The sequence below is a fragment of the Passer montanus genome, unplaced genomic scaffold (assembly GCF_014805655.1).
Source record: "Passer montanus isolate IOZ18808 unplaced genomic scaffold, ASM1480565v1 scaffold63, whole genome shotgun sequence".
Lineage (NCBI taxonomy): Eukaryota > Metazoa > Chordata > Aves > Passeriformes > Passeridae > Passer > Passer montanus.
The window spans coordinates 3,126,340-3,151,343 of record NW_024371371.1 but is presented as its reverse complement, the minus strand read 5'-3'; the positions used below and the strand labels follow the sequence as shown (position 1 = coordinate 3,151,343).

The following is a 25,004-nucleotide window of genomic DNA, read 5'->3' as shown; positions in this document are numbered from 1 at the left end:
AAGAGAGTTTAGATAATTTGCCACAACACTGTTGACTTCAGTGCCACTGGTGGCTGTGGCTGGTGGGATTTCCTCATCGAGACAAGGGATTTACAGGACAGCACAACCCATAGAGTGCTGCGAGCCAGAGGGAATTATCCGTGTCTCTTTCCTGCCCCTTTCCAGCCGTTATGGAAATCTTTGTGCGGGAAATGAGTTTGGACGCTGGCACTCGGTAGCCAGCAGCGAGGCACAGCAGCAAAGCTGCGGACACCGCGCCCAGCGCTGCCCCTGCCAGGAGCGCCCGTCCTGTCCTGCCCTGGGCTCCGCACCGAGCCCGGCAGCGCCCTGCTGCTGCCAGCCCCAGCACAGCCCTGCCCTGTCCCCGCCTGTCCCGTCCCCTGCACCGCCGGGACAGCGCGGGCAGCGCCCGGCCCGGCAGGGAACGCGCCCGGCCCGGCAGGGAACGCCCCCGGCCCGGCAGGGAATTTGCCCGGCCCGGCAGGGAGCTGGGCCGCCACACCAGAGCCCCTTTTACTTAATGACCAATTCCAGTCCAGCTGTGTTGGACTCTGAGGAATGAGTCACGAGTTTTTATTATTCATTCTTGTCAAGCCTTCTGATGTATCCCTTCTCTATAGTTTAGTATAGTTTTAGTATAGCATTCTTTAATATAATATCTCTATATAATATATCAGCCTCCTGAGAACATGGAGGCAGATTCATCTCTTCCCTCGTCCTGGGACCCTCACAAACACACAGGTGACCCTGGGTCCGGCTGTCGCACACGCGGCTTGAGGGCACGGCCCACGGGCATCGTGTGCCCGCGGCTCATTTCCAGCGCTGAGCCCAGCCATTGCTCCAGGCGTCCTGGAAAACCCTTTCCCCAGGGATCCACGTCCCATCCTGCTCGGAGCGGCCCTGTGCCATCTTGTGGCCGTTGCTAAAATCGAGGGAAACGTCACTAAATCGCTTCGGATTCTACATTTGGGTTTAGGCAATTCCTATCCCTTTTTTTCACAGGAGAAATCAGTTTCAGCAGCAGCTGGGCAATTCCAGCCAAGTTCCCAGATGATCAAGGAGACAGAGGTACTACACTGTAGCACCTTTCCCCCAAATGAGTTGGCAAGTCCTTTTGCCACCACAACAAATAGTAAGTGATACGATTTTCCAAGTGATCAAACCAATTTTGCCTTATGAAAACGACTTCTTGACACATTTTCAGTAAATGGTCTGAAACATCCCACAGCGTTCTGCTGGGAAAACTGGCAGCCCACAGCTTGGACAGGCACGTTCTTCACTGCATTAAAAACTACCTGGATGGATGCACCTCAAATCCTGAGCCCAGTTCTGGGCCCCTCACTAAATCCTGTGTCAGTTCTGGGCCCCTCACTCCATGAAAGACATTGAAGGGCACGTCCAGAGCAGTGCAGCAAAGTTGCTGAAGGGTCTGTTTTTCCATCCTTATTTTTTACCTAAAGTGCAGAGTTTCAGGTGACTGACCTCTTGAGCTACCCTGCCCAGTTACATTCTTAGTCTTCAGAAATGTTGATAAATAACAGCATCATGCCGGACCCTGTCCATCCCCTTAGCAGTCCAGAGGGAAGGCAAGAAATAGCCAGATTTCCCAAAGTGCAGGGGTTTTGTTTTTTTTTTTTAAAAAAAACATATTGAATGTCATTACAAGCAGAAATACTCTGAACTGCCTCCTCCTCATAATGAACAACTGATAAAAAGAGGGGGAAAAAAAGAGGGGGGATGCCAGGCTTCACACTCACCTTTTCAGTACTGATTGCTCATAGCAACCATGCTGCAGGAAACTGGACAAATTCACTTTTTATTTGCAAACACAGAGAAAAATTCCCTTGTGAGTAGAACAATGAAGGTGGGTTTTTTCCCCTCTTAGGTCAGCGCATCAATACATTAAAATGTCTGAGAGTGCTCTCCTTGCTGGAGGGTGGGATATAACCAGAACTTAGATTTTAAGGCACTTCAGAGGGGATGGGACAATCCTGGCAGCTCAAAGGAGAGAATGGAAGAGCCTCGGCAGCGCCGGGGGACACGGGAGGGCAGGGACCCCCTCAGGGGCAGTGGGTTCGGGTCCGGGGGTTGTGATGGAGCTCGGGCTGCGCCTGGGGAGGGGACACCGGGCACGCCAGGAGCACAGCGCTGGGGGCAGGCTTCCCCAGCTGTGGTGGGAAACTTCCCCAGCTTTGCGGTTGTTCTGCTGGGAAAAGCCCAGGCAGCGATAGGTGTGAGTCCTCATTCAGGCTCCACAGCGTGTTTCCAGCGGATGAGGAAGAGCTTTATAAACTTTAAAGGATGAAAACGGGGCAGAATCAGCCTCGTTTAGTTTATAAAAGACCTTTAAGCTCATCGAGTTTAGTTACTGCCGCAGCACTGGCAAGCCCACCACTAAACCTGTCCCTGAGTGCCCCATCTCAGCGCGGGCAGCCCTGAGCCCCCACAGCCGCGATTCCTTGGAAATCTGCTGGCTTCTAGCCCTGAGCCCAGCTCCCAGCGGGAGGACAGGCCGGCAGAAAGAGCAGCCCTGGCACCTTTAGCCAGCCCTGTCCGCAGCTGGCAGCTGGGCACGCAGGGGGGCTGTGGGGCTGGCAGGTGCAGTGTGTATCGTGTTACACAGAACAGCAGCTCGTGTTCTCAGCCTTCCCAGCGCTGACCATCTCTCCCAGCCTGTTGTTCCACTGCACACACTGGCACGCATCAGTGGGGCTCTCCCCAGCCAGCATTCACATGGAGCAGAGGCTGTGCCAGCAGAGCATCCCTCTGATCCCAGGAACTCAGCTTAGCCTGGCATCCAGGCTTCCCACAGCCACTTAGGAGATACTGACACTGCATATGCACACTCTGAAGAGATATTTGCAGCAGCTGTTTGCTGCCATCTCTTTCCCTCATGAAGTTACACAGGGTAAAAAGCCAAATTTGTGCATGTAAAACCTTTACTTGGCAAGGAAAGTTTAGCAGGAGTGTGTCAGCATCCAGCATTGTACTGCCAGCATCGCTTCCACAATGCAGCCTGGGAGGTGTGTGGAGGGAAATTGAAAACTCTTATAGCAGCTTTAGAAATTACCTCCCCCCAGCATTTCTGCATGCTAAAGAAGCTTTTGATTTGCTGCTGGTGGTTTTATTGCCCCCTTGGTGTCTGCTGGCAGAACCCCAATTGCAGGAGACCCAGCACTGTCCCTGCAAAGGCTCACGAGCTGCCTGCTCCCCAAGGGGGCACTTGCTGGCACGGGGGCTTCAGGACATGGGTTTCATCTACAGCTCTTCATTATGCACAGCATGAAACCCTTATGAAACCCTGTGGGGCTGCACTTTGCCAAGAAGGGCTCAGAAGGCTGCAGAGCTGGCAGAGGAGCACCAGATCAGCTCCACACTTTGGGCAAGTCTAGATATTAATCTCGAATTTTACAGGCGCAGCAAGAACCAAATCTGATGGAGAAGGCAGGATTTTGCTGCAGGTCACACACACATATATCCATTCAGACAGGTGTGCTCAAGTATTGATGAGCATTTATTAGTGACTGGCTTTGGCTGGACACGTGTTTAAGCACCCCCAGCTCTTGGTGAGTGGGGCCAGGCTCTCAGCACCTCTTGCCCTCAGGGGGACACCTCCAGTCCCAGTCCTTGCCTGCCTTGTTTCCAAAGCCAGTGCCATCGGTCTCATCCACAGCTTGCAATATTTTTTGGGAGGCAGAGCAAAGCCTTCACTCATTCACTTTTTGCTGATACGAGGGTCTGGTTTGACACAGGCATCATCTCCCTCATGTCCCTGGCTGTGCTCTCGTACGAGCGCTGCTGCACCGTGACGAGGACAGCAGAGCCTGACACCACCAACTACAGGAAAGCATGGGCAGCCATCCTCCTGTCCTGGACTTACTCCCTGCTCTGGACTGTTCCTCCTCTTCTTGGCTGGAGCAGCTACGGGCCAGAAGGAGCAGGGATAACCTGCTCTGTGAACTGGCATTCCAAGGATGCCAACAACACCTCCTACATCATCTATCTTTTCATCTTTTGCCTCGTAATCCCGTTTGCCATTGTCTGTTCCTATGGGAAGCTGCTCTGTGCTGTCAGACAGGTAAGTTGATCCCTCAGCTGCCTTTTGGCTGTGACCCCAAACCAGGCAGAAGCCCATGATCCCCATTTTCCACCTTTAGAACTCTGCTGCTCTCAGATGTGCTGCCTCCCCTGGAAATGCCTCTCCTGTGGCTGTCCTGGTGACAGGCTCCAGCCTACCAGGGCTTTGAAAGTCATCCTCAGGTGTGCACAGCTGGAGGGGATGCCTTGGAGGGGCTGCCTAGAACAGAGGCTAGACAAGAGAAAAAAGTGGGTATTTATTCAAGGCCTTCAACAGCCTCACCTTGGGCAGTCACAGCCTCCCAGAGGCTGCACCCAAGGTGGACAACAGGCACCAGTTTTTCAGACAATTCTAAGTTTGGTCCATTTACACATCAGGGGTTAATTCTCCAATTACAGCTTCAGGTAATGAAGTAATTTACCCCCAGTTTTCTCCCCCCAATTCACTTTTTAAAAATACTTTTCAGAGCCTGAGGCTGTAGGGTGTCCTTGAGTTCCCAGGCCCAGAAGAATTGTTTTGTCTGACTAAAATGTGAAGACAGTTAAATAACACTTTATATGGAGTTTGGAGTTATGCACTAATGTAGTACAGGATCTGAAAAATAAAAGCTAAAATCCTGAGGCATCAGAGGCTCCTATGGCAGCATCACAGATGAGGAAAGTTTGCCAGAGCACTCTAGATACTTCAAATTACCCCTAACTAAAACTAGGAAAGATTTACCTACCTCGATGAGATTGGTCCTAGGATTTAAATCTGCAGGAATGTTGTGGAGAGAGGTGAGCATTATCAGCAGGTCCAGCAGCTGCATGGCCAGTGCAGAGTGTGGGAGCAGTGACTTCTGAAGATCAGTGCTTCTCTTGTGAGAGCAGGAGAGTGAAGCCTGCAAAAAAGGCTGCTAAGAAAATAGTCACATGTAACCAAGCTGCTGGTGGGATCAGGCAAAGCAGGAACTTAACAAATACAAACTGCAAGACAGACCCGTGACATGAGGCAGATAAACCTGGACACAAAGCAAAGCCAGTCCATAAATGATCATCGTTGAGTCTTAACTTATTTTCTGCCAAGGTCAGGATTAAATGTGTGAGATGGAATTTATTGTTTGGACTCGGATGTTTATTTGTTCTTATCCATGTTACAGTCTCACAAACCCTGAGTTCTGCAGCACTTCACTCTAACAAACTAAAAATGGAGCTTCTCTCTCGGCAGCGCAGCACTTTAACAAACTAAAAATGGAGCTTCTCTCTCTCTCTCTGTAAGGTCTTTTAAGGATAAAGTGTCCAATTATGAAATGACACCTACATTATTTTTACCTCTAACCCAATAACCAACCACCTGTGCCTGCAATGTGGATAGGTCAATGCAGTGCTCTCCTGGGGGTCAGTGCCTGGCAGCACATAAAGTTTAAAATTCTCAGTAACCAGGGTTCCAACAGGCCATGAGCTTTTTTTTTGCCAAGATAAGGAACATGAGTTTTTTTTTGCCAAGATAAGAACTGCTATCCCAGTGGAACATTTGGTACCAACCACCATCAGGGCAGCACTGTCAGGCGCCTCAGGTCAATGCAGTGCTCTCCTGGGGGTCAGTGCCTGGCAGCACAGAAAGTTTAAAATTCTCAGTAACCAGGGTTCCAACAGGCCATGAGCTTTTTTTTGCCAAGATAAGGAATAGTAGCTCTAAATATTGCCATTCCAGTGGAACATTTGGTACCAAACACCATCAGGGCAGCACTGTCAGGTGCCTGGAAGTGCCAGTGCAGAGGTTTTTCCTCCTGTGTGAAGAAATCTGACTTTAGCCACGAGTGATGGACCAGCACTGGCTGCTCATGGCACGGAGATGCTGGGAGACACTGAGAGCAGGGCAGCCCCCTTGGGGACCAGTCTGTGACAGGCAAGGACTCTCCCAGCACAAAGGGATCATTCACCCCCTAAGCACCTCCACACTGGGTCCCTGCACCCTGGGAGCCACCCCAGGCTGGCTCCACCTCCATCATTTTTCCAAACCTCATGCAGGGAGCACCTGAAAGATAAGATGGAATTAGATAAAGATCACTCTGTGAGCCACATTTGCAGATGTAAACTTTAATTTAAGCCTATTATTGCTCAGGGACTTTAGGGAGAAGCAGATTAAATCAGTGGAGATGTTTAAATTAATCCTCATACACCCCCAGCCCATTGTCCTGTTACAAACACCTTTCTTTCCCCACAAAAGCCAGCTCACCCTGTGCTGGGAACAGCTGCTTCTCCTGCACCACCATAGGCCAGTCTCCTGAGCACAGGCAAGGACTGCATTTCACAGGAATTCAGTGGTTTTGCATCTTTTAAGGCTAAAAATACTGTTTGAGAGGCGCTGCTTGTTGCAAGGTGTTCACAGCAGCTGGGGCTGGAGCAGGTCCTGCCTGCAAGAGAGGCTCTTCCTCTCCAAAGTTCCTCCAAGGGCAAGAAACAGCAAACAAACCTGCTTTCCTGTCAGAATGTTCTGTGTGATGTGTCAGAGTGATCCCCAGAGCTGGGACAAGCTCTGCTCTGCCCTCTCCAGTGCCAGCAGAACATTTATTTCTGCTGGAGCTGCAGCAGCACTGCAGGCTGGAGGTTTTTACATTAAATCCTCTTCCCACCAATGCAGCCATCACATGAAATGCTGCATTTGGCCTCAGGAGAGTTGCCTGTCCTCAGCAAAGCTGTGGACATGGAGCAGGGTGGGTGGCAGCACAGAGCCCTCGGTGACTGCAGTGACAAATGGGATCTCTGCAGGGAAGGGAACTGCTCCACCAGGGACCACAGTGGCATGGAAGAGGGACAGGGTGGTGGCAGGGGCTCTCACCCTCCCTGTCAGATGGGTGACAACTCTAAAGGTCAGGAGCTGTCTTTCCTGTGCTCCCTGGTCCTGCAGAAACCACAAAACATGGGAAAATAATACAAAAATTTTTCAGTCTGGATCGTAATTATCTTTCCAGGAAGGGGTATTTTTATCAAAGAGGGAAAGTCAGAACTGGATGGTCCTGTGGATGCACCTGGGCTCTTTTGGGAAGCCAGGAGGGAGGGGAGGTGCAGGGGCAGAAGCCCCAGAGCCTCTCTGCTGCCTCCCATGCCCAGTGCTGTGCCTGTTCCTGACCCAGGCTGCTGCCAGGGTCCCCAGGGCAGCAAGGTGCAGAAGCAGCAAAATCCCTGGGGTGTGTGGGAGAGAGAGGGAAAAAAAATGAACAAAAATAAGCTTCACATGCCAGCTTAATATTTAAGGAACTGAACGACAGATGTTTATGCTTTTGGTGGACCCTAAATTGTAGGCAACACTGTGTGAGCCTTTAATGGTGCTTTCAGCTCCTGCCATGGATATCTGCCTGTAAGTGAGATTATCTGCACCACTTACAGGAGTAAAACTGCTGGGAGATCAGGGTGCTTGGTTTCAGCCAGGCATGAAAAATTGTATCCTTTCACTTAACATTTGTATTTTCATGCTCTGATTTCTGACCTGATTGTCACCACGAGAGATTTGCAGGGGTGCCTTAACTCTGGCAAGTCAGTCCAGGCTCCATTCCCACTGTATTGCTTCAAGGTCACAGTTTCCTTAAATTTGAAGAGAATTTTCAGCTCTAGGAGCAGATCTGCTTTTCCTCCCATGTCTTGTTTGAGGCTGGCAGGGAATGGCCAGAGGGAAGGGCTTGCTCTGAGCAGTTTAAAATGAGCAGCACAGGAGCTGGGATGTATTACAGCACACTGCCAACAAGGAATCTGAATTCTGAAAACAACTATTAGAAAATGAGGACTATCTACGTTTCCAATCACCTTGAGCTTTAGTCTTAATCATCTCATTTCTGAGAAGTCCTCCTGCTTTGACACAGGTTTCAGAGCTCTCCAGGCAGAAGCCAAAGGAGGCTGCAGCTTTCCTGGGGACACGGGCACATGATGCAGCTGTGCCCTGGCTGACAGCTGGCTCGGGGGCTTCATCTCTGCTGCCTTGGCTTCACCACAGTGCCCCAGGCATGGCAGGAGGTGGCTGTGCCCCCCGTGCCCAGTCCCACCCCTGAAAGGCAGGAATCTGCCATCTGGGTTTGCTGCAGGAGCAGGGATGCTTTGGGATGCCTTGGCTTTGTTAGCAGGGCTGGAGGGTGTGCTGCTGCTCCTGCAGCTGAGGGTGCAGCTCCAGAGGGGCTCACAGCACCTTGCTCTGTGCCACAGCAGAGGAGCTGGCACGTCCCTCAGCTCAGATCACTGCGGGAGAGTGACAGAATCCACGAAGGTTTGGAAATGACAGAGGGAAGCAGAGCCTGGGAGGCCAGGCTGGGCAAGCTGTGAGGAGCAGAACAGCAAATCTGCCTCTGGCTCTGCAGGGCCCAGAGCCCTTGGAGGGCCTGGCAGCCAGAGCAGGGGCAGAGGCTGTCAGGGTACCTGTTCCAGTGCTCCTTGCCCAGGGCAAACCCCTGGAGCGTGCAGCTGGCAGTGCAGGGAGGCTGGATTCATCCTCATCCAAAGCTCCTGGCTGCTTTGAGAAGCTCGGTGGTGTCTGTAACTTCTGCAAACCCCCCAGCCAGCAGAAACAGTGCACGTGGACCCTCAAGACAGCTTTGGCAATGCAGACAATCAATGGACTGCCAAGAAAGAGGAGCTTAGGGTTTCTTCTGGTAGCAGGACTTGGCAGCCAGCACTGGCTCACCCCATTCTTCATGTCCTGAAGAATGAAGGGCTCTCCCTGGCCCTTCCTGTGTTTCAGCACCTTGCACAGCCCCAGGGGTGCTGTGGGAAGATGCCCTGTAAGGACCTGTCTATTGGCAAGGAAGAGAGAGAGAGATGGGGACACGGTGTGATGGTCAAAAAATCTGAATTTATTGTGAAGTACAACTGCTTATATAGTATTTTAGGGAGGGTAGTAATGTTTTGCTACAATGATTGGGTTAAAAATCACATTAACACACTTATACATTCTAAACATTTCTTGCTTGCAGAAGTCTGATGTAATCTTTTTCCAGTAAACCTGTCTGATTGGATCTTCTTGCAATCTTGATTTAATCCTCAAAGTTCTGTTTGCTCTTGCCAAGGCATCCTACTATCAAATCTCTTATGCTAACCAGGTCCAAAGTCCATCATGTGTCTTGTGCATCCCAGTGCCTGTCTGGGCAAACCACCTGGTCAGACACAGTCAGCATCCCAGACTGCAGCTGGAAACAGCCAGCACACAGGCACAGTCATGGACCCTGCAGCAGACAACCATTCTGCTCCCAGGTTTTAGAACAGCATGTGCAACCTTAAAAATGCTTGCTGGAAGCAGATAAATCATTTTGTGAGCACAGGGGTTAGATGGTCATTAGTTAGGGTCATTGACAAGGCTGGCTGAGCCCGCTCACATGACTTGTCACAGTGCAAACACAATTGATCCCAGCTTTTGTGTCACTGTATTACACTGTGGTTGGGGATTTTTCCCTTTAATTCACAGACAACCTACTCTTCTATTATCTCCTTGACAAATGAATCTGAGGGTCTGCCTTCAAATTATTCAGCCAAGCAGATCAGTGCAAGGCTCAATATTCTGCTTTTCTGCACAGACTCCTGCCCTGGGTTGAGTCACATCAGGGTGAATCTACCTGGAGCAGTAATCACAGGCAGGGCAGGAAAAGCCAACACCTTGGCATGGTTTCCAGCAGCCCTCTGCCCCCTTGGTCCCTCATGTGTTATGGAAAAGGAAAAAAAAGTGCAGCAAGGAGGCCTTTGATGTGTTCCATGTTAATTTCCTTACATCAATTAGCCAGTGCAGCAGTTTCCAGTGCAGGAAACAGCTTCGTCCAGCACGGGCAGGAGAAACTGGGGGAGGACAGCTCTGTGTTCCAGCAATTCCCTTCTGGGCAGGAAGGGGAAGGGGTGATTACACTGCTCCTCCAGCACTAATCTGGACAGCCTGAATAGCCACCATCACCTGAGGCTGGGCCTGTGAGACAGACACATTCCCAAAGGCAGGAATCATGACAGCCTAAGCACTGGAACACCTCAGCCACCAGGGAAGAGAAAATCAGTCCTGAGACAGCTGAGCCCAGAAGAGCAGCAGAGGCCATGCAGGTCAGTGAGCAAAGAGGGAAATCACCTCGGGTCACTCCACCCACGCTCAGGAAAACCAAGGAATTGGCTTTCCTGGCTTCAGCTGAGTTCAGTCCCAGTGAAAATGCGCTGGGGATGTTTCTGTATTTCCCCTCTTGGACGGCAGCAGGAGCTCTGCCCATTCAGGATGCTCGTGGCTCTCTCTGCTGCAGCTCCCTGCTCAGAGCTGCAGGAAGGACTCTTCCTTCTGTGCAAGATCTGATCCCTACGTGTGATGCCTTGTGGGGACTACCTGGAAACACAGGCCAGACAAAATTAAGGGAATAAAAAGCAGTTGAATGGCCTTCAGGTACTTTTCAGGCAGACAAAGCCCCCCAGATCTACACCCAAAAATGGATGATGGATCAAGGGGTTTCACACTTTTATAAGTTTGGACCATTTGCATATTGGGGGTTCATCTTTCAATTACAGCTTCAGGTAATGAAGTCATGTACCCCAAGTTGGCCCCCCCAACTCACTTTTGTTTCCATCTCTGGGGGTCTGTAGTGAGGTGTCCTTGATTGCCAGGCCTGGAGAGGAATTGTTGTGTCTGCCCAAAATGGGAAAGCAGCAGTTCACAATGTGTATGGAGTTTAGAGTTATACAATAAAGAACTGCAGGATTACAAATATATGAAAAACATACAAGCTAAAACCCTAAGGCATCTCATGAATACAAAGCACATGTGAAGGAGGGCCAGAGCCCAGGTGCTGCCTCTGGAACAACGGGTGACACTTCCCCTCTTTGGGATACTGGGATTCCCTGGAGGATTTGCTCAAAGAGGGGCACTGCCTGTCCAGAGAGCTGCAGGGTTGGTGTCCTTGGGCTGGGTGTGCCACAGCATGATTTGTCCAACAGCACTCACCCACCTGATGAGCACACTGAGGATTTTTCTGGTTGAAAACAAGGCAGCTGTGATATTTTTTTTTCTCCTGTAGTGCCAATATTCCCCCGCAGGTGCTCCCAAACCTCGGAAGTGTCCAAGCACAGGCAGTGAGGGAGGCAGAGCCTGGCAGGGACACCAGGGAGCAGCTGTGCCCTGCAGGCTGAGCTCCACTGTCCTTCTCCCCTGGCTCTCCCTGGTGCTCCCTTGTGTGCATTCCCAGATAAGAATAACTGAGAAGAGCTCCACCCTCAGTGAGAAGAACACACTCTCACCACAGTCATTACTGATTAAAGAATCAGTGCAAGGTGCAGAAGGAGGGGAACCAAACCAGTGTGACCATCAGTGGTGCTGAGATGCTGTAATGACCATTCTCACTGACAGATGGGCTGTGCAGATTCAGAACCCCCGAGGACATCCCTGCACAGGGAGCCCCCAGGCCTGGAAGCACCCTGGCTGTGTTGCAGGGAACTCAGGGTGTCTTGTTTTGAACAGACACGTGTCTGCTGAGGAAGGCAGGAGACTCCCTTGAAAAGGAAAATGTAAACCCCCTTCCTCTGAATTGTTACAATTTTGAAATTAAGAGGCTCTCAGGCAAAGGTATGGGACTAGGAATAACAGTTCTTTATTAAGAAAAAAATAATTAAAAGAAAATATAAAAATAAAAATGCAGTAATACAAAACCCCACTGCCAGAGCCAGAACATGCCCTGGAAGAAAACTGCCCCATGAACAGCAGAGAACTGCCCAGCTCTGACAGATGGGGACAGAACACACACCCCAGCCACATCTTCCAACCTAAGACACAGGGTCTGAGAAGAATGAGGCCAGACCTAGAACCCAGCAGTGCTGCATCGTGCCTGCACTCAGTGCTCCAGCCTTTGCAAACAACCAGGATGAATTATTTTAATATTCTGGCATTTGAGATTAAGCATTAACCCCTTTTCGTGACTTCAAGTCATTTCCTTACAATCCTCTATGTCTATAAGAGCAAGTGAGGGACTGAACTGAGATTTAAATTTTGATCTTAAATCATGAGGTTCACCCTTGAGAGGACGCTCTGGGCACTTCAAAGGGTATCTGAGCGAGGGAGCTACTCCCTTGCACCTCACAAAGCCCTCACTGACTCCTCTAGCACCTTCCAGGTCCTCTTAGAAATGAGAAAAATTACTGCTGCAGAGGTGAAAGACATCAGCACAGCAGATGGAAATGGATTTCTTCTCTCCTCTCACCTCCCTACAAGCTCTGGCAGAGGTCTGTGTTAACACTGGAAACAGCAGCAGCCATCAGGAGTGGATGATCCCTGCGTGGGCTGTGATCCCCTGCCAGCCTGAGACCCCTGCCTTTGCTCAGAGCCAGCTTTAAGGGCTTTTGGCCAAATTTCCACAGCACCAATCTTGTTAATTCACCTACCACAGGAGATTTTCCACAGCCTCCATTTACAGGAAAAGAAAAGATGATTTCCAGAGGCAAATCCTCCCCCAGCTGAGTGCTGGGCAGCACCAGGAGCACAGCCCCAGGGTCAGAAGTTTTGTTTGGACCCCCCAAACTGGTGGGTGTCCTTTCTGTATGCGCAGGCAAACTTGGGGTGTTTTGGTTCAAACCCATCTCATTAAGGCACATGATCACACACAGTATTTAGGTTTGAAGCTGAGGCAGAAGCATCAGTGGGATTTGGAGCACATTTTGTACACCATGAATGGTCACATTTGTCATCTGGTTCCCTTTCACAGCACAGCCAAGTGAGGTGGAGCTCTCCACAGCATTCCAAAAGCAAGGAGATGCTCAGAGCAACCCAAACCCAGTAACTGAGGGAGCCAAAGGTAAAACAGCACAGGAAAAAGGCAGGGGGAAAGGAAATGTGTGACTAGAAAAATCAGTAATTTATGTGGGCTTGTGAAGCTTGAGTGATCCAAACGTCCTGATGTGGCTGAGGATTCCTCTGCCTTTCCACAGGCCCTCAGAAGAGAGGGGGGCCACATATTGTATTTGCAGGGATCCCCATGGCAGGGAGGAATCATGCATGACTCCATGCTCTCAGAAGGCTAATTTATTACTTTATGGTACTATATTATATTAAAGAATACTGTACTATACTAAAGAATACAGAAAGCATACTTACTCAAGGCTAAAACAATAACAATGAAAACTCATGACTCTCTCCAGAGTCCTGACACAGCCTGGCCCTGATTGGCCAAAGAGTGAAAACAACTCCCAGCAGAATCCAATGGAACAATCACCTGTGGGTAAACAATCTCCAAACACATTCCACATGAGCACAACACAGGAGAAGCAAATGAGATAGGAATGGTTTTCCTTTTCTCTGAGGCTCCTCAGCTTCCCAGGAGAACAATCCCGGACAAAGGGATTTTTCAGAGAATGTGAATGCCACAGGCAACCCCTCAGCTGTGCAGGTCACAGCCATCTGCTCTCGAATCTCTGCTTGGGCATGGGGCAGGGCAGGGGAGCCCAGAAACCTCCAAACACCTCCTGAGTGCAGCCCAACTCCAGGCTCAGCTCCCCCAGCCAACACCTCTTCTGCAAAAGAAGCATGGGATTCTGGTTTAAAATATTCAGCAGCTGGAGGCAAAAGGAATTTCTTACAGATGTTTTATTCCTTCCTGTGTGTAAGGTGTTCCAATATCCATAAAAAATACCCTTAGTGCCAGGCAAGAAACCCAGAGTCAGGAATGCTGTGGTTGGAAGGAAGGCTCTGCCCAGCCCACAGACAGGCTTTCTTCTCATCCTGAGCAAGGTTCCAGCCCTGAGAATAATTGTGGGGGGTTGCCCATGACACTGACACCCACTGTTTGAAAGCAGTTTCCATCTCCAGTCTCCCTGCCAGCTCAGCTTTGCTGGGTGTGCAGCTGGGGCTGGCAGAGCCCCCAGCTTCAGCCCAGGCAGAGCAGGAAGCTCCTCTGTCCCTGCAGGAAAAGGTGCTGCATTTTCTGTCACTTTCAGAGCACTGACAAATCCTTTCCATTCTACATCTTGCACAAAACATCACCCCCACCTCACATTCCCTCATTTCCCTCAAAGCATGCAGAAATATTTATATCTAAATAAATCAGAGGGGCTTCTAATTGTCCTCTTTCATGTAGGAAAGGCCTGGGCCCCAGCCAGGAGGGACAGGGCTTAGCTGGTGTTGCACAAAGGGCACTACAAAAGGTTTGTCTTTCACTCAGACAAATGAATTTGGGTTTTGTCATCAATGATGCAGCTTAGCCTGGTGAAATGTCAGTTTTCCAGAGCCAGTCCAGGTAATCAGCACACTGGAGGCAGAAGTTCCCAGAGACAAACCAGCAGTGCAGCTGCTCTCTGCCTCGTGTCACTCTGGGTCTCCAGCTTTGCTCTTCCCCATCTGTCCCTGTGCTGCCCTGCAGAGTGCTCTGCTGGCTCAAGGCTGTTCCATCAATGTTTTGTGGGGTAAAACCCCCAGGTCTGTCAGGAGCAGAGCTCTCCTCTCACAGACAAGCATTAAAACAGACTTGGAACAGAGCAGGCACTTGCTCTCCCCACTCTCATCTCCATGGCAAGGCACTGAGTGGATGGGACTTTGAGAAAGGCAGTGCTTCACTGTAAGTGCAGGTAACGAGTTTCTGGCTTTTATGACTGTATTTTCAGGTTTTTAAGCATAATTGAAAGGTTTGAATATTAGCAGGGATAGAAAAAAAACTTCCTTAAAAATAAAATCTAACTTGTTCTTGCAACATTTCTGCATGGAGTGTCAGCCATTTATTTATTTTCCAAGCAAAACTTTTTAAAATTAGTATTAGGACGGATCATGAAATATTGATAAAACAGTACTGAATGGATGCCCACTTCTTCAGAACTTCAAGGAAATTCTCAATAATCATAGAATCATCAGATGGGTTGTGTCGGGTTTGAAAGGACTTTAAAGATCCTGTAATCCCTGCCCCAAAGGGTTGAGGGTTTCCCCTGAAGCATCCAATCTAGCTAACTACATTCATCCATTCTCCAAGCTCTAATTAGTATGGGGGTTTCACAAGAAGGCAAGAGCAGACACAGTCCCTCAGCTGAGATTCTCAGGTAACCCTGGGATCCAGGAATTCTTCACAGGGAGGTTTCATGGCTGAGCTCCCCAGGTGGCTCAGCTGTGCTGAAAACACAGATTTTACTTTCCTGGTGAAGTGATGACTGTTCTTTCTGCACAGAGTCAGCAGCACCAACCAGGGATTTGCTGTGTCCACAGTGACCTCTGTTTAAACCTGTCCTTATTGTGGTTTGCATTAGTCCCATGCTACTCCACCATTTGTGAGCATTTCTGCTCCTGCACTGGGAGGATGGCTCTGCACAATCCCAGTTATGGTCAGTGAGATTTAAAAAAAAGGCAAATTAATCACTTCTGCAGGATGAATCACCACCTTGAGGTGCTTCTCTGCAGGAGAAAACACAAAGAAACCTAGCCAGTAAAAAATCAACAGTCATGGGAAGCAAGAGGAAAAAAAAAACACTGGAGGAGCAAGATGGGGCTAGGGCTGCAGGTCCCCAGTCCTGCTAACTCAGTACACTGGGCCACACATTCAACATTGCAGGTGTGATACAGAGACAAAATAAATTCTAGGAAACTGAAAAGATAATTTTAGAAGGAACAGAGACCAATTTCCAGTGGAAAAAAAATGAAGGCTATAAAAACACATATTTCATGGCTCTTTTCTATACCAAAACCTACAGAAATAATGAGATTTTAAAAACAAATTTCTTGCACAGCAGATTGAAGTTTCAATTTGTGACCAAGCCAGAAGCAGAGGACAGTGCAGGCCAGGGTTCCCCTGTGCTGAGCTCCTGCTGCTGCCACCCCTGAGCCTGGAGCTGCCTGCACTGACTGCCCAGCCTCGTGGGCCAGCAACCAAAGGCAAGCACAGGCCAGACCTGTGCTCTTGGCTCTCCTGGAAGTTACCAAGACTGTGGGAAATGGAAAGGTAGAAATGTCCACAGACACAGGAGGGTTTGATCTGCAGCCTTGGAAGAAGCTTGGATTGATGTAAAAACACAATGCACAGACATGAGGCAGAAAAATCATGAACTTATGTTTCTGTAGTTGTAAGAATATGCCTTAAGTAATTAAAAAATTGTATTAATAAGATGTGAAGGGTTTCTAATGTAGGGGTGTAATTGTATAGAGTAGCTAAAAGTTTAGATGTTATAATAAAAGCAAATGTGTGTATGTGTGCTAACAGCCCATTGCATAACAGTATCCACAGTGCAGCAGGAGTGAGTAAAGGTGATGGGTTAGAAATGCAAAATAACCCTGTGGTCCATTGGATCAAGAGGGTCTATATTGTCTTGTAATGAAGAACTTGTGACTACTTTGAGCTATGGCTGATACTTGCTCCTCTAAAATCTGACAGCCTCTAAGACTGATGTTTATCTGAGCAATAAATCATTCTCAGCCCCAGAACGGTCCCATCCCTTCATTAATGCAGTGATAATAATAAAGACAAAATTAAACTAAAAACCCACAGCACCATTCACCAGCATCACTCTTACAGAGCTCTTTGCTTTGCCTACCTCCAGAGGGTGATCTGATGCCAGCCCACAGTACATGGTGCAGCCAAGTCACCATCTGCTGATGGGGTGCAGAAACATTTCAAGGTTCATGGGTTTGATTTAGTTTTGCAGAAGTTTTCTGCATGTGTGCCAGATATGAATATCTCAGCTTTCCTTGACTGTCGTGGGGAGCCTTGTAGTTGAAAGCAAAAAATGCTTCAAGGATAAGCTACAGAAGTGGGAGGATATTCAAAATGTCTGGCCTCATAGGATGAAAATAATAATATCCTGCTGCTGGCAAGGAAATTGAAACCTTTCCTTGCTTACCCATGAAGCCATTCCCTGGCATCAGCAGTCTGAAAACTGCAAGCTTTGCTCTTTTCCCAGGAAAGGATAAAACACTTCAAACATCAGGAGGGTGATACCTGAGCAGGGAGCAGTGCCCAGGTGGCACAGGCAGCAGCAGCAGTCCCCCAGGGGCTCTGAGCTGAAGCAGTGGCCCAGAGCAGCTGTTCCTGCCCCTGCAGCAGGGTTTGCAGATGGGGAGAGCATTGCACAGCTCCCTGGGACCCCAGTCCTGTGCTGTTTGTGAGGGTCCCAGGGTGAGGGAAGAGAAGAATCTGACTCCATGTTCTCAGGAGGCTGATTTATATTATATTATATTATATTATATTATATTATATTATATTATATTATATTATATTATATTATATTATATTATATATTATGAATGATATACTAAAACTATACTAAAGAAAGAGAAAGGATGCATCAGAAGGCTTAACAAGAATGAATAATAAAAACCTGTGACTGACTCCTCAGAGTCTGACACAGCTGGCTGTGATTGCTCATTAAGTTAAAACAATTCCCATGGAAGCAATCAAACAATCACCTACCACATTTCAAAGCAGCAAAACACAACGAGAAGCAATCAGGTAATTATTATTTACATTCTTTTGTGAGGCTTCTCAGCTTCCCAGAAGAAGAAATTCTGGCGAAGGGATTTTTCAGAAAATATCACAGTGACACCCAGCCCTGCTCAGGATTATTAAAGGGAATTCCCTCCAGAGCCCTCCTGCCATGGCCAGCCTCACAGCAGCCTGACCTCCAGCTAGAAGACATCAGTAAAACATTTGTCCTCTCTGACTTTACCAGAAGGAAGAGGTGGTTTGGTTTCCTTTTCTGGAATTGATGGAAATCGATAGAACCAAAGGGAGCTTTTGGTTTTCCTTGAGGTGCTCCACAGGCAAGCCATCACCCACCACCTTCCCTGGTGTTTCCTGCCATGGGGGTGGGCAGGAGGGCCTCAGGGGGCACAAAGAGCTGGGATTTGTGTGGGGTGCAGAGCCCTGGCAGCTGGTGCTTGTGCCTTCCAGTGCCTCTCGTCAGGAGCCTCAAACTCAACACACAGGTGCAAAATGCAGCCCCTCTCTGGCCTCCAGCCTTGCCTCCACCCCAGTCCAGCTCTGGACTTCCTCACACAGCCTGAGTGAAGTTTTATACCAAGGTGTGGCAGACTATAAAAAAATCCACACCCAGGGAATGTGCAAAATTCTTATCAACAATGGAAGATAAATGTGAGCTCTCTGTCTGAGATGGCTGTGAATAAATCTGAGCTACTGATGCCTGTGGGTGGCTCTGAGTGAAATATTCACTTCTTGCTAATGGAAATATTTTGATTAACAACTTTATTTGCCTAGTGGCAAATATCACTTTTTTCCTTTTAAATCACAGACAAGTGTCATAAAAGATTTCATTTGCACATTAACAAGATATTTATAAAGTACTTGGTATTTGAGTTCCCTCAGCAGGCAATTACAGATATGTTCTATTTTTTGAACAGTTTTGGTTAGGTTTTTTAATTAGTCTCAAGGTGACTTCCAACACTCAAATACTCCTCACGGATTCCCCATAAAACTGCTTGTAATAATTAGTTCCTCCTGCTTCCTGCAGCACTCCCCAGTGCAGGCACGACACAGCAGCCACTGAAAAGTCTGGCTTTCAAAACACACTGACAGCAAACCAGCTGAGGCACAGGCAGCAGTGTTTAATGCACTGGGATTTGCTCTCAGGTGCTGTGAGCCCAGCGTCCAGAGGAGGAGCCTGTTGTAAATCACTTTGATTCAATGCTGCCATGGGTGCAGGGAGGGAAGTTCTCTCAGCCCCCCATCATTCATTGCCCCAGGGCTGGTGGGTACAGCACATCCCATCCTGGCTGGGGACCCTCCTGGCAGGACTGGGGAAGGGCCACGGGGCTCTGGGAGCTGCTGCCCTCGGGCACACCAGGGCACATTCCCTCCTTACCTCCTGCCCAGGACACTCCTGTGGGATCTGGGGTTTGCAGTAAGCTGGAGGAGGCTGTTGTAGATGCAGAGCACTTTTGCTGGTCCTGCTGATGCCTTAGCATTTTAGCTTTTCTATTTCTCATATATTTGTAATCCTGCAGTTTTTAGTGTGTAACTCTAAATTCCACACACAGTGTGAGCTGCTGCTTTCCCATTTTGGGCAGACACAACAATTCCTCTCCAGGCCTGGCAATCAAGGACACCTCACTGCCTCAGACCCCAGAGATGCAAACAAAAGTGAGTTGGGGGGAGCAAACTTGGGGTAAATGCCTTCATTACCTGAAGCTGTAATTGGAAGATGAACCCCCAATATGCAAATGGCCCAAATTTATAAAAGTGTGAAACCCCTTGTTCCATCATCCATTTTGGGTGTAGTCCCTGGGGGCCTTTGTCTGCCCTGAAGGCCCTTCAATAAATATAGCTGCTTTTTATTCCTTTAATTCTGTCTGGCCTCTGTTTTTAGGTAGGCACACTTTTAAAAGGCATCACAGCCCCAGCAGGCAGGAGCACACTCAGCACTCACCACCCCAGCCCTGCCCAGCTCCTCTGCAGCCACAACTGTTCAGTGACACTGCCAGCCCTGCCCTTAGTGCAGCCACCCCGGGAGCTCCCAGGTGTGGGAAATAGTAAAGGTAAGAAGAGTTTCAGAAAGTTGGGAAAGAAAACCTTAGAAAGAGCAGAGAAACATAGGATCAGCTGAGCTGCACATCTGGAGGTAGAAAAAGTTACAATAGTACAGCAAGCAAAGACATGAAACAATAGTTTGAGTCTTAGGCTTGGCTAAGATAGACCTTAAGACTGCAGGAAAATGTGCTTAGCAAGATAGTAGAAGGTTTAAACTTAATAATGTTTTATTGTATATTGTTAATAGAAAGATGACAAGCAAGCACCATGTGAAGTAGGTGTACATGTGCTTTTAGTGATTATCTAAAACAGCTGTCTGTAAGCTTTAGCAATGTGCTATTTGCTGGAAAGCTTTTAAGATGCTCTGTAACAAAGAAATCTTTGGCTGCTGCTGGCTGAGCTTTGCCATCTTCCCATTGCCTCAACCATGTCACGAGGCTGATGCTGCAGTAAGGCTCAGGGAAGGTGCCCCAGCAGTCCTGTTTGTGAAACAACCAGTGCCAGTGCCAGCAGGGCTGACCTCTGTGCTGTGCTCTGTCCCCCAGGGGAGCAGCAGGGGCCATGAGCAGCGTGTGCTGCTGCTGGTGCTGCTGATGGTGCAGCTGATGGTGCTGGTGCAGCTGATGGTGCAGCTGATGGTGCAGCTGATGGTGCAGCTGCTGGTGCTGCTGCTGGTGCAGCTGATGGTGCAGCTGATGGTGCAGCTGATGGTGCAGCTGCTGGTGCAGCTGATGGTGCAGCTGATGGTGCTGTGCTTCCTCCTCTGCTGGCTGCCCTACGCAGCTGTGGCACTGCTGGCCACCTTTGGGCAGCCTGGGCTCATCACCCCTGCAGCCAGCATCGTCCCAGCCATCCTGGCCAAGAGCAGCACTGTCTACAACCCCGTCATCTACATGTTTCTGAACAAACAGGTCAGTGGAATGCTCTCCTTCATCTGTCTGGATTCCATCTGTGCAAGGAGTGACAAAATGGCAAAGGGAGATAGGGAGAGCATCAGTGACATCACCCAGATCCGTGAGAGGGAAGCTCTGAAAAAGGGCTGCAAGGAGCAAACCTATTCAATAAATCTGCATTTTTGGCAGTTGGACAACCAGCTCCCCACATGTGCAAATAGCAAATGATTGGTCCTTCTTTTCCATTGCCCAATTCAGCAAAAAGAGAAGAAATTCGTGTGCTGGCGAGAGTGGAAGCACCAGAAATTGTCTGAGGTGACTCAGATACGTGAAGTGTTGTGAGGATGTGAGCCTCAGCACAGCACATTGCCCATAGCAACTCCTCCTCCTCACAACACCAGCTCTCTGATTTACTCCCTGATTTACTCTTTTAAGCCCCTCAAATCCTGCAGTCACCCTTTTGTCCTGCTCTCCCCTCCCAGGAGCTGGTGAGGATCTGCCAGAAGGCAGTGCCAGAGGAGCTGCAGCAGGGAAGCACACAGCAGGCAGGAGCTGGGGTAGCCCCTGGCACAGGGACTGACAATAAAAGAGAAGATGAGCAGAGATGTACAGAGAAAAACAGAGAGCATCTGAGCTCCTCCAGTCCCTCAGCCAGGTCCAGCTCCACCACCCCATGTGCTCAGGCACATTCACTGAGCTTTGCATTGCTGGCATTACAGCACGTGGATCATTTGTTCAAGTCCAGCAAATCCTCCACTTGAAATGATTTTTGGAAGCTGTTAGGAAGCACAGATAGTAAATTGCTCACTCTCTCTTGGAAACAAATGATGATGGTAAAAGATTGATTTAAGTCTGGCTTAAATTAGCTGTGGGTGTTTTTACTGGGACATGAGGAATTGCCAGGGAGTGAAAGTTCCCATGACACCATCCATCATCTCCTTACCATCCATCATCTCCTCACCACCCATCATCTCCTCATGGGGGTGCAGTCCCTTCTCTGCAGAATTCCCTGACATCTTCCCTGGGATAGGAGCCCTTCTTTCCCTTCTCCTCTATAATTTAGCTTTTGAATAAACGCTCTGATGAAACCTCCTGAGCTGTTGCCATCCCCCACTAGGGAAAAGCCCAGCACACAAATGGTAACTCTGCCTCAGTCCAAACACATCCAGACCTGGCTGCATCCAGAGAGGCAGTTCAGAAATCCCAGGCTGATCTGGACGTGTGCATGGCTGCAAAGAGCACTTCCCTGGGATAGGAGCCCTTCTTTCCCTTCTCCTCTATAATTTAGCTTTTGAATAAACGCTCTGATGAAACCTCCTGAGCTGTTGCCATCCCCCACTAGGGAAGAGCCCAACACACAAAGGGTAGCTCTGCCTCACTCCAACACATCCAGCCCTGGCTGCATCCAGAGAGGCAGCTCAGAAATCCCAGGCTGATCTGAACGTGTGCATGGCTGCAAAGAGCAGTCCAAAACAACACAGACTGTGCAGAGGAGTTTTCCACAGACAATTCTAAATAGCTTGCTGACACAAACAGCAGTCTGACACAAACAGCAGCTAGACATAAATTAAACTGGGTTTATCCATGCCAGGCTTCTGAAGTTCACCATTAAATTTTACTCCTCGTGCTCCATACACACTTAATTTTGTTTATGGAGGGTTTTTTGGTAGTGTTTTTAAAAACTTTTTCTTAAATTCCATTTGGTTTGCATTGCTCAGTTGGTATTTTAGCAGCAATCAGTGCTCAGGGTTCTATACCCAGTGCAGAATGAGAAGTCAGTAGTCTGGGTTTCTCTGCACTCAGGAGAGAACCTCAGGCCAGAAGATGCTGCAGCCACCCAACAGTGCCAAGCATGTGAAAGCAGGAGGTGTTGGTCACCCAGAAAACCACCTTCAACACCAACAGCATTCCTGAGGCTGTGGAAAGCTGTAGCAGATGCCTTGACAGCTCACACAGCTGAGGATTGTTTTGATTCCTTGGCCAGTTGGGTCAAAGCTGTGTCCTGGCTGTCTCAGACAGTCATGGGTTTTTCTTTAGTATTCTTTAGTATCTTTTGTATAGCATAGTATCTCTTTAGTACAGTTATAATGTAGCATTTATGTAATAGAGCATAGCTTAATAAAGCAATTGTTCAGCATTCTGGATCACAGAGTCAGATGCCAATCACTCCCTGCATTTGATAGACATGTTTTATTTAACAAAACATTTCAACCTCCAGTACAAAATATGATGACACCCATGTTGTTCCAGAACTATCCCAGGAACTTAATTAATTAATCATGAGATAAAGTCTGTCTTATAAAACCTGAGCTGAAGGAAACTCCAGCTGACTTGCTGTTCTCTTTGTGTGACAGTTTTACAGGTGCTTTGTGGCGCTCCTGAGGTGCAACAAATCCCCCCAGAGCTCCTTGTCCAGGCTGAAAAAGCAACAACAAAACCCAGGTTCTGAAGAGTTCCTGCCAAAGCCCAGCCAAGCCCAAAAGAGAGATCCAGAGTGTGCTGCTGTAGGAGGGCTCCAGGAAACAAGCTGCATGTGAGCAGAGGAGGCAAAAGGCTCTCCAGGAGGGAATGGTCAGCCTGCAGCTGGTCCCTCTCTCCCTGCCTTGGATTGTGCTCCTCCAAAAATCTCATGTTGCTTTTTGATACAAACCTGAACAGACCATGATGAGCTATGCAGTTACAGGGTAAAGCTCTACTAAAACTTAAAGTGCATGTATTGGTTATGTTTCAAACTTTAGAAATTGCAGCTGAAGTTCAGGAAAATATTTATTTTAGGGACTTTTTAACTGTCAGCTTAGAAAGTTAGTGTATTGTATCTGCAGGGTGCCCTGATGAAGGAAGGACTGATAAATCTGACTCCATTTTCCCAGAAGGCTAATTTATTATTTCATAATATTGTATTAAAGAATACTATACTATACTAAAGAATACAGAAAAGATATTTACTGAGTGCTAAAAAGATAATAATGAAAACTCATGACTCTCTCCAGAGTCCTGACTCTTCCCAGGAGAAAAATCCTGGGTGAAGAGATTTTTCAGAGAATGTGACATTAGTGCACCAAAAGATAAACTCCTCCCAGCACTCAGGGAAGAAGCAGCTGTGAATGCACAGCACTCAGCTGGGTGAAGCCCCTGTCTCTGGGAATCTCTGGAAAATGCCAGTTTTTGAGCATTAGGAACACAGCAGAGGGATTGCTGCCCTTTGGGCAGGGTGGCTCTGAAGGATCTGGGGCCCAAGGGCCAGGCCAGCCAGGGGGGCTGTGAGCTGCAGGGCAGCAGTGGGAACAATTCTGCTTTCACCCACAACTGTCCCCACCAGGAAAACTGGGGGAAACCTTCTGCAGGATCTTCCCCCTGGGCATCTTTGGGAAGGGAGGGACAGGTGGTGCCTCCTACAAACAGAAAAGCATTGGAAAGCCCCCCAGTGCAGCAGGAGGAAGAATTATAAACAAACAGGGAATAACCTTCTCCCTCATCAACTCTGAGCACAATCTCAATATTTTGACAATATTTTCATCCCAAACAGGAAGGAAAACATGAAATGGCACCATTCTGTGGAGAATTACTCCTCCAATCCCAAACTAGATGGGAATGCCTTCTTTCAAAGGAGTTTCACACAGAAGCAAATCCACAGCCCTGCCAACAAAGCTGCCAAAAACTTGTACCACAGTGCTGTAATTATCATAATTAGCCAACACAGGGGTCTGGGGGAGTGAGCCCTCCATGCATATCATTACCAGGGTACCTGTTCCAAAAGGGTATTTTGATTTTTCAGATGATCAAAGCTGTCTTTTTCTTCCAGGGATGTGGGTTTATTTTTTCTTTGCAATATTAACAAAAGCTTCCTTGTTGTCACAACATTATTTCACAACCTATTTCTTTTTTTATCCCTAAACCACAATTGTTCCAATAACCTAAATAACACCAAATGTTTCAAAATACAGAAGCAGAAGCCATGAATTGAGGTTTTTACTGAGGTTATATTACTGGATGAAATCTAAGCAATAGATGCACTTACTGCTTGCTAAGCAATACTAATCAATTATTTATTCCCAAGCACATATTTTTAAAAAGCAGTTTGTTATTTTCAGATTAGAAAGCACGCCAGGAAATTTTCAGTTCATCTTTTCCCTTGATGTTGTCCCTTGGTGGATTGTTCAATTCCAGTATGAATTTCCACATTAATAATAGTATTGCAGCTCTGTGTCTGGTGGGTTTTGTACATGCAAGGATTTGTTCTTAGAGCATACAAATCTGGTGTTGGTAGGTGTCTTGGAGGCTTTAAATAGTTCGTGGTTTGTGAGACAAATGTGTGTTTTCAGCACAAATTGATGGTTTCTGTTCCATAACCCTGTAACCTGCTGCAAACACCACCTGAGAGCAGCTTGTGACTGCCCTGCTTGGAAACATGCAGGATGTTGTAGCTGTAAATAAAAATATTCTCCTGTGGTACCTCCCCAGCCTCATTTCTTGAGCAGCTCACTACCACAGCCCTCACTCAATTCCCACGTTTGGCACCAAAGGGACAGCAGCTGCATCTGATTTGTGCTGCCCCACAGCTCCTCTGGCCAATTTGCTGGATAATACCATCTAGGTGACACCAGTTTTA

At 48.3% G+C, this 25,004-nt stretch overlaps 1 protein-coding gene across 1 annotated transcript in view; it reads left to right on the top strand.

Moving 5' to 3' along the window:
- LOC120511189 (pinopsin-like) overlaps positions 1–22,932 on the top strand; it is a 32,935-nt gene extending 10,003 nt beyond the window's left edge. Inside the window, exons 2-6 of the mRNA XM_039727927.1 lie at positions 3,649–4,082; positions 8,440–8,453; positions 20,048–20,086; positions 20,231–20,413; positions 22,750–22,932. Of these exons, the coding sequence (XP_039583861.1) occupies positions 3,649–4,082; positions 8,440–8,453; positions 20,048–20,086; positions 20,231–20,413; positions 22,750–22,932 (853 nt within the window). The remainder of the gene's footprint in view (positions 1–3,648; positions 4,083–8,439; positions 8,454–20,047; positions 20,087–20,230; positions 20,414–22,749) is intronic.
- The last annotated feature ends 2,072 nt before the right edge of the window (positions 22,933–25,004 follow it).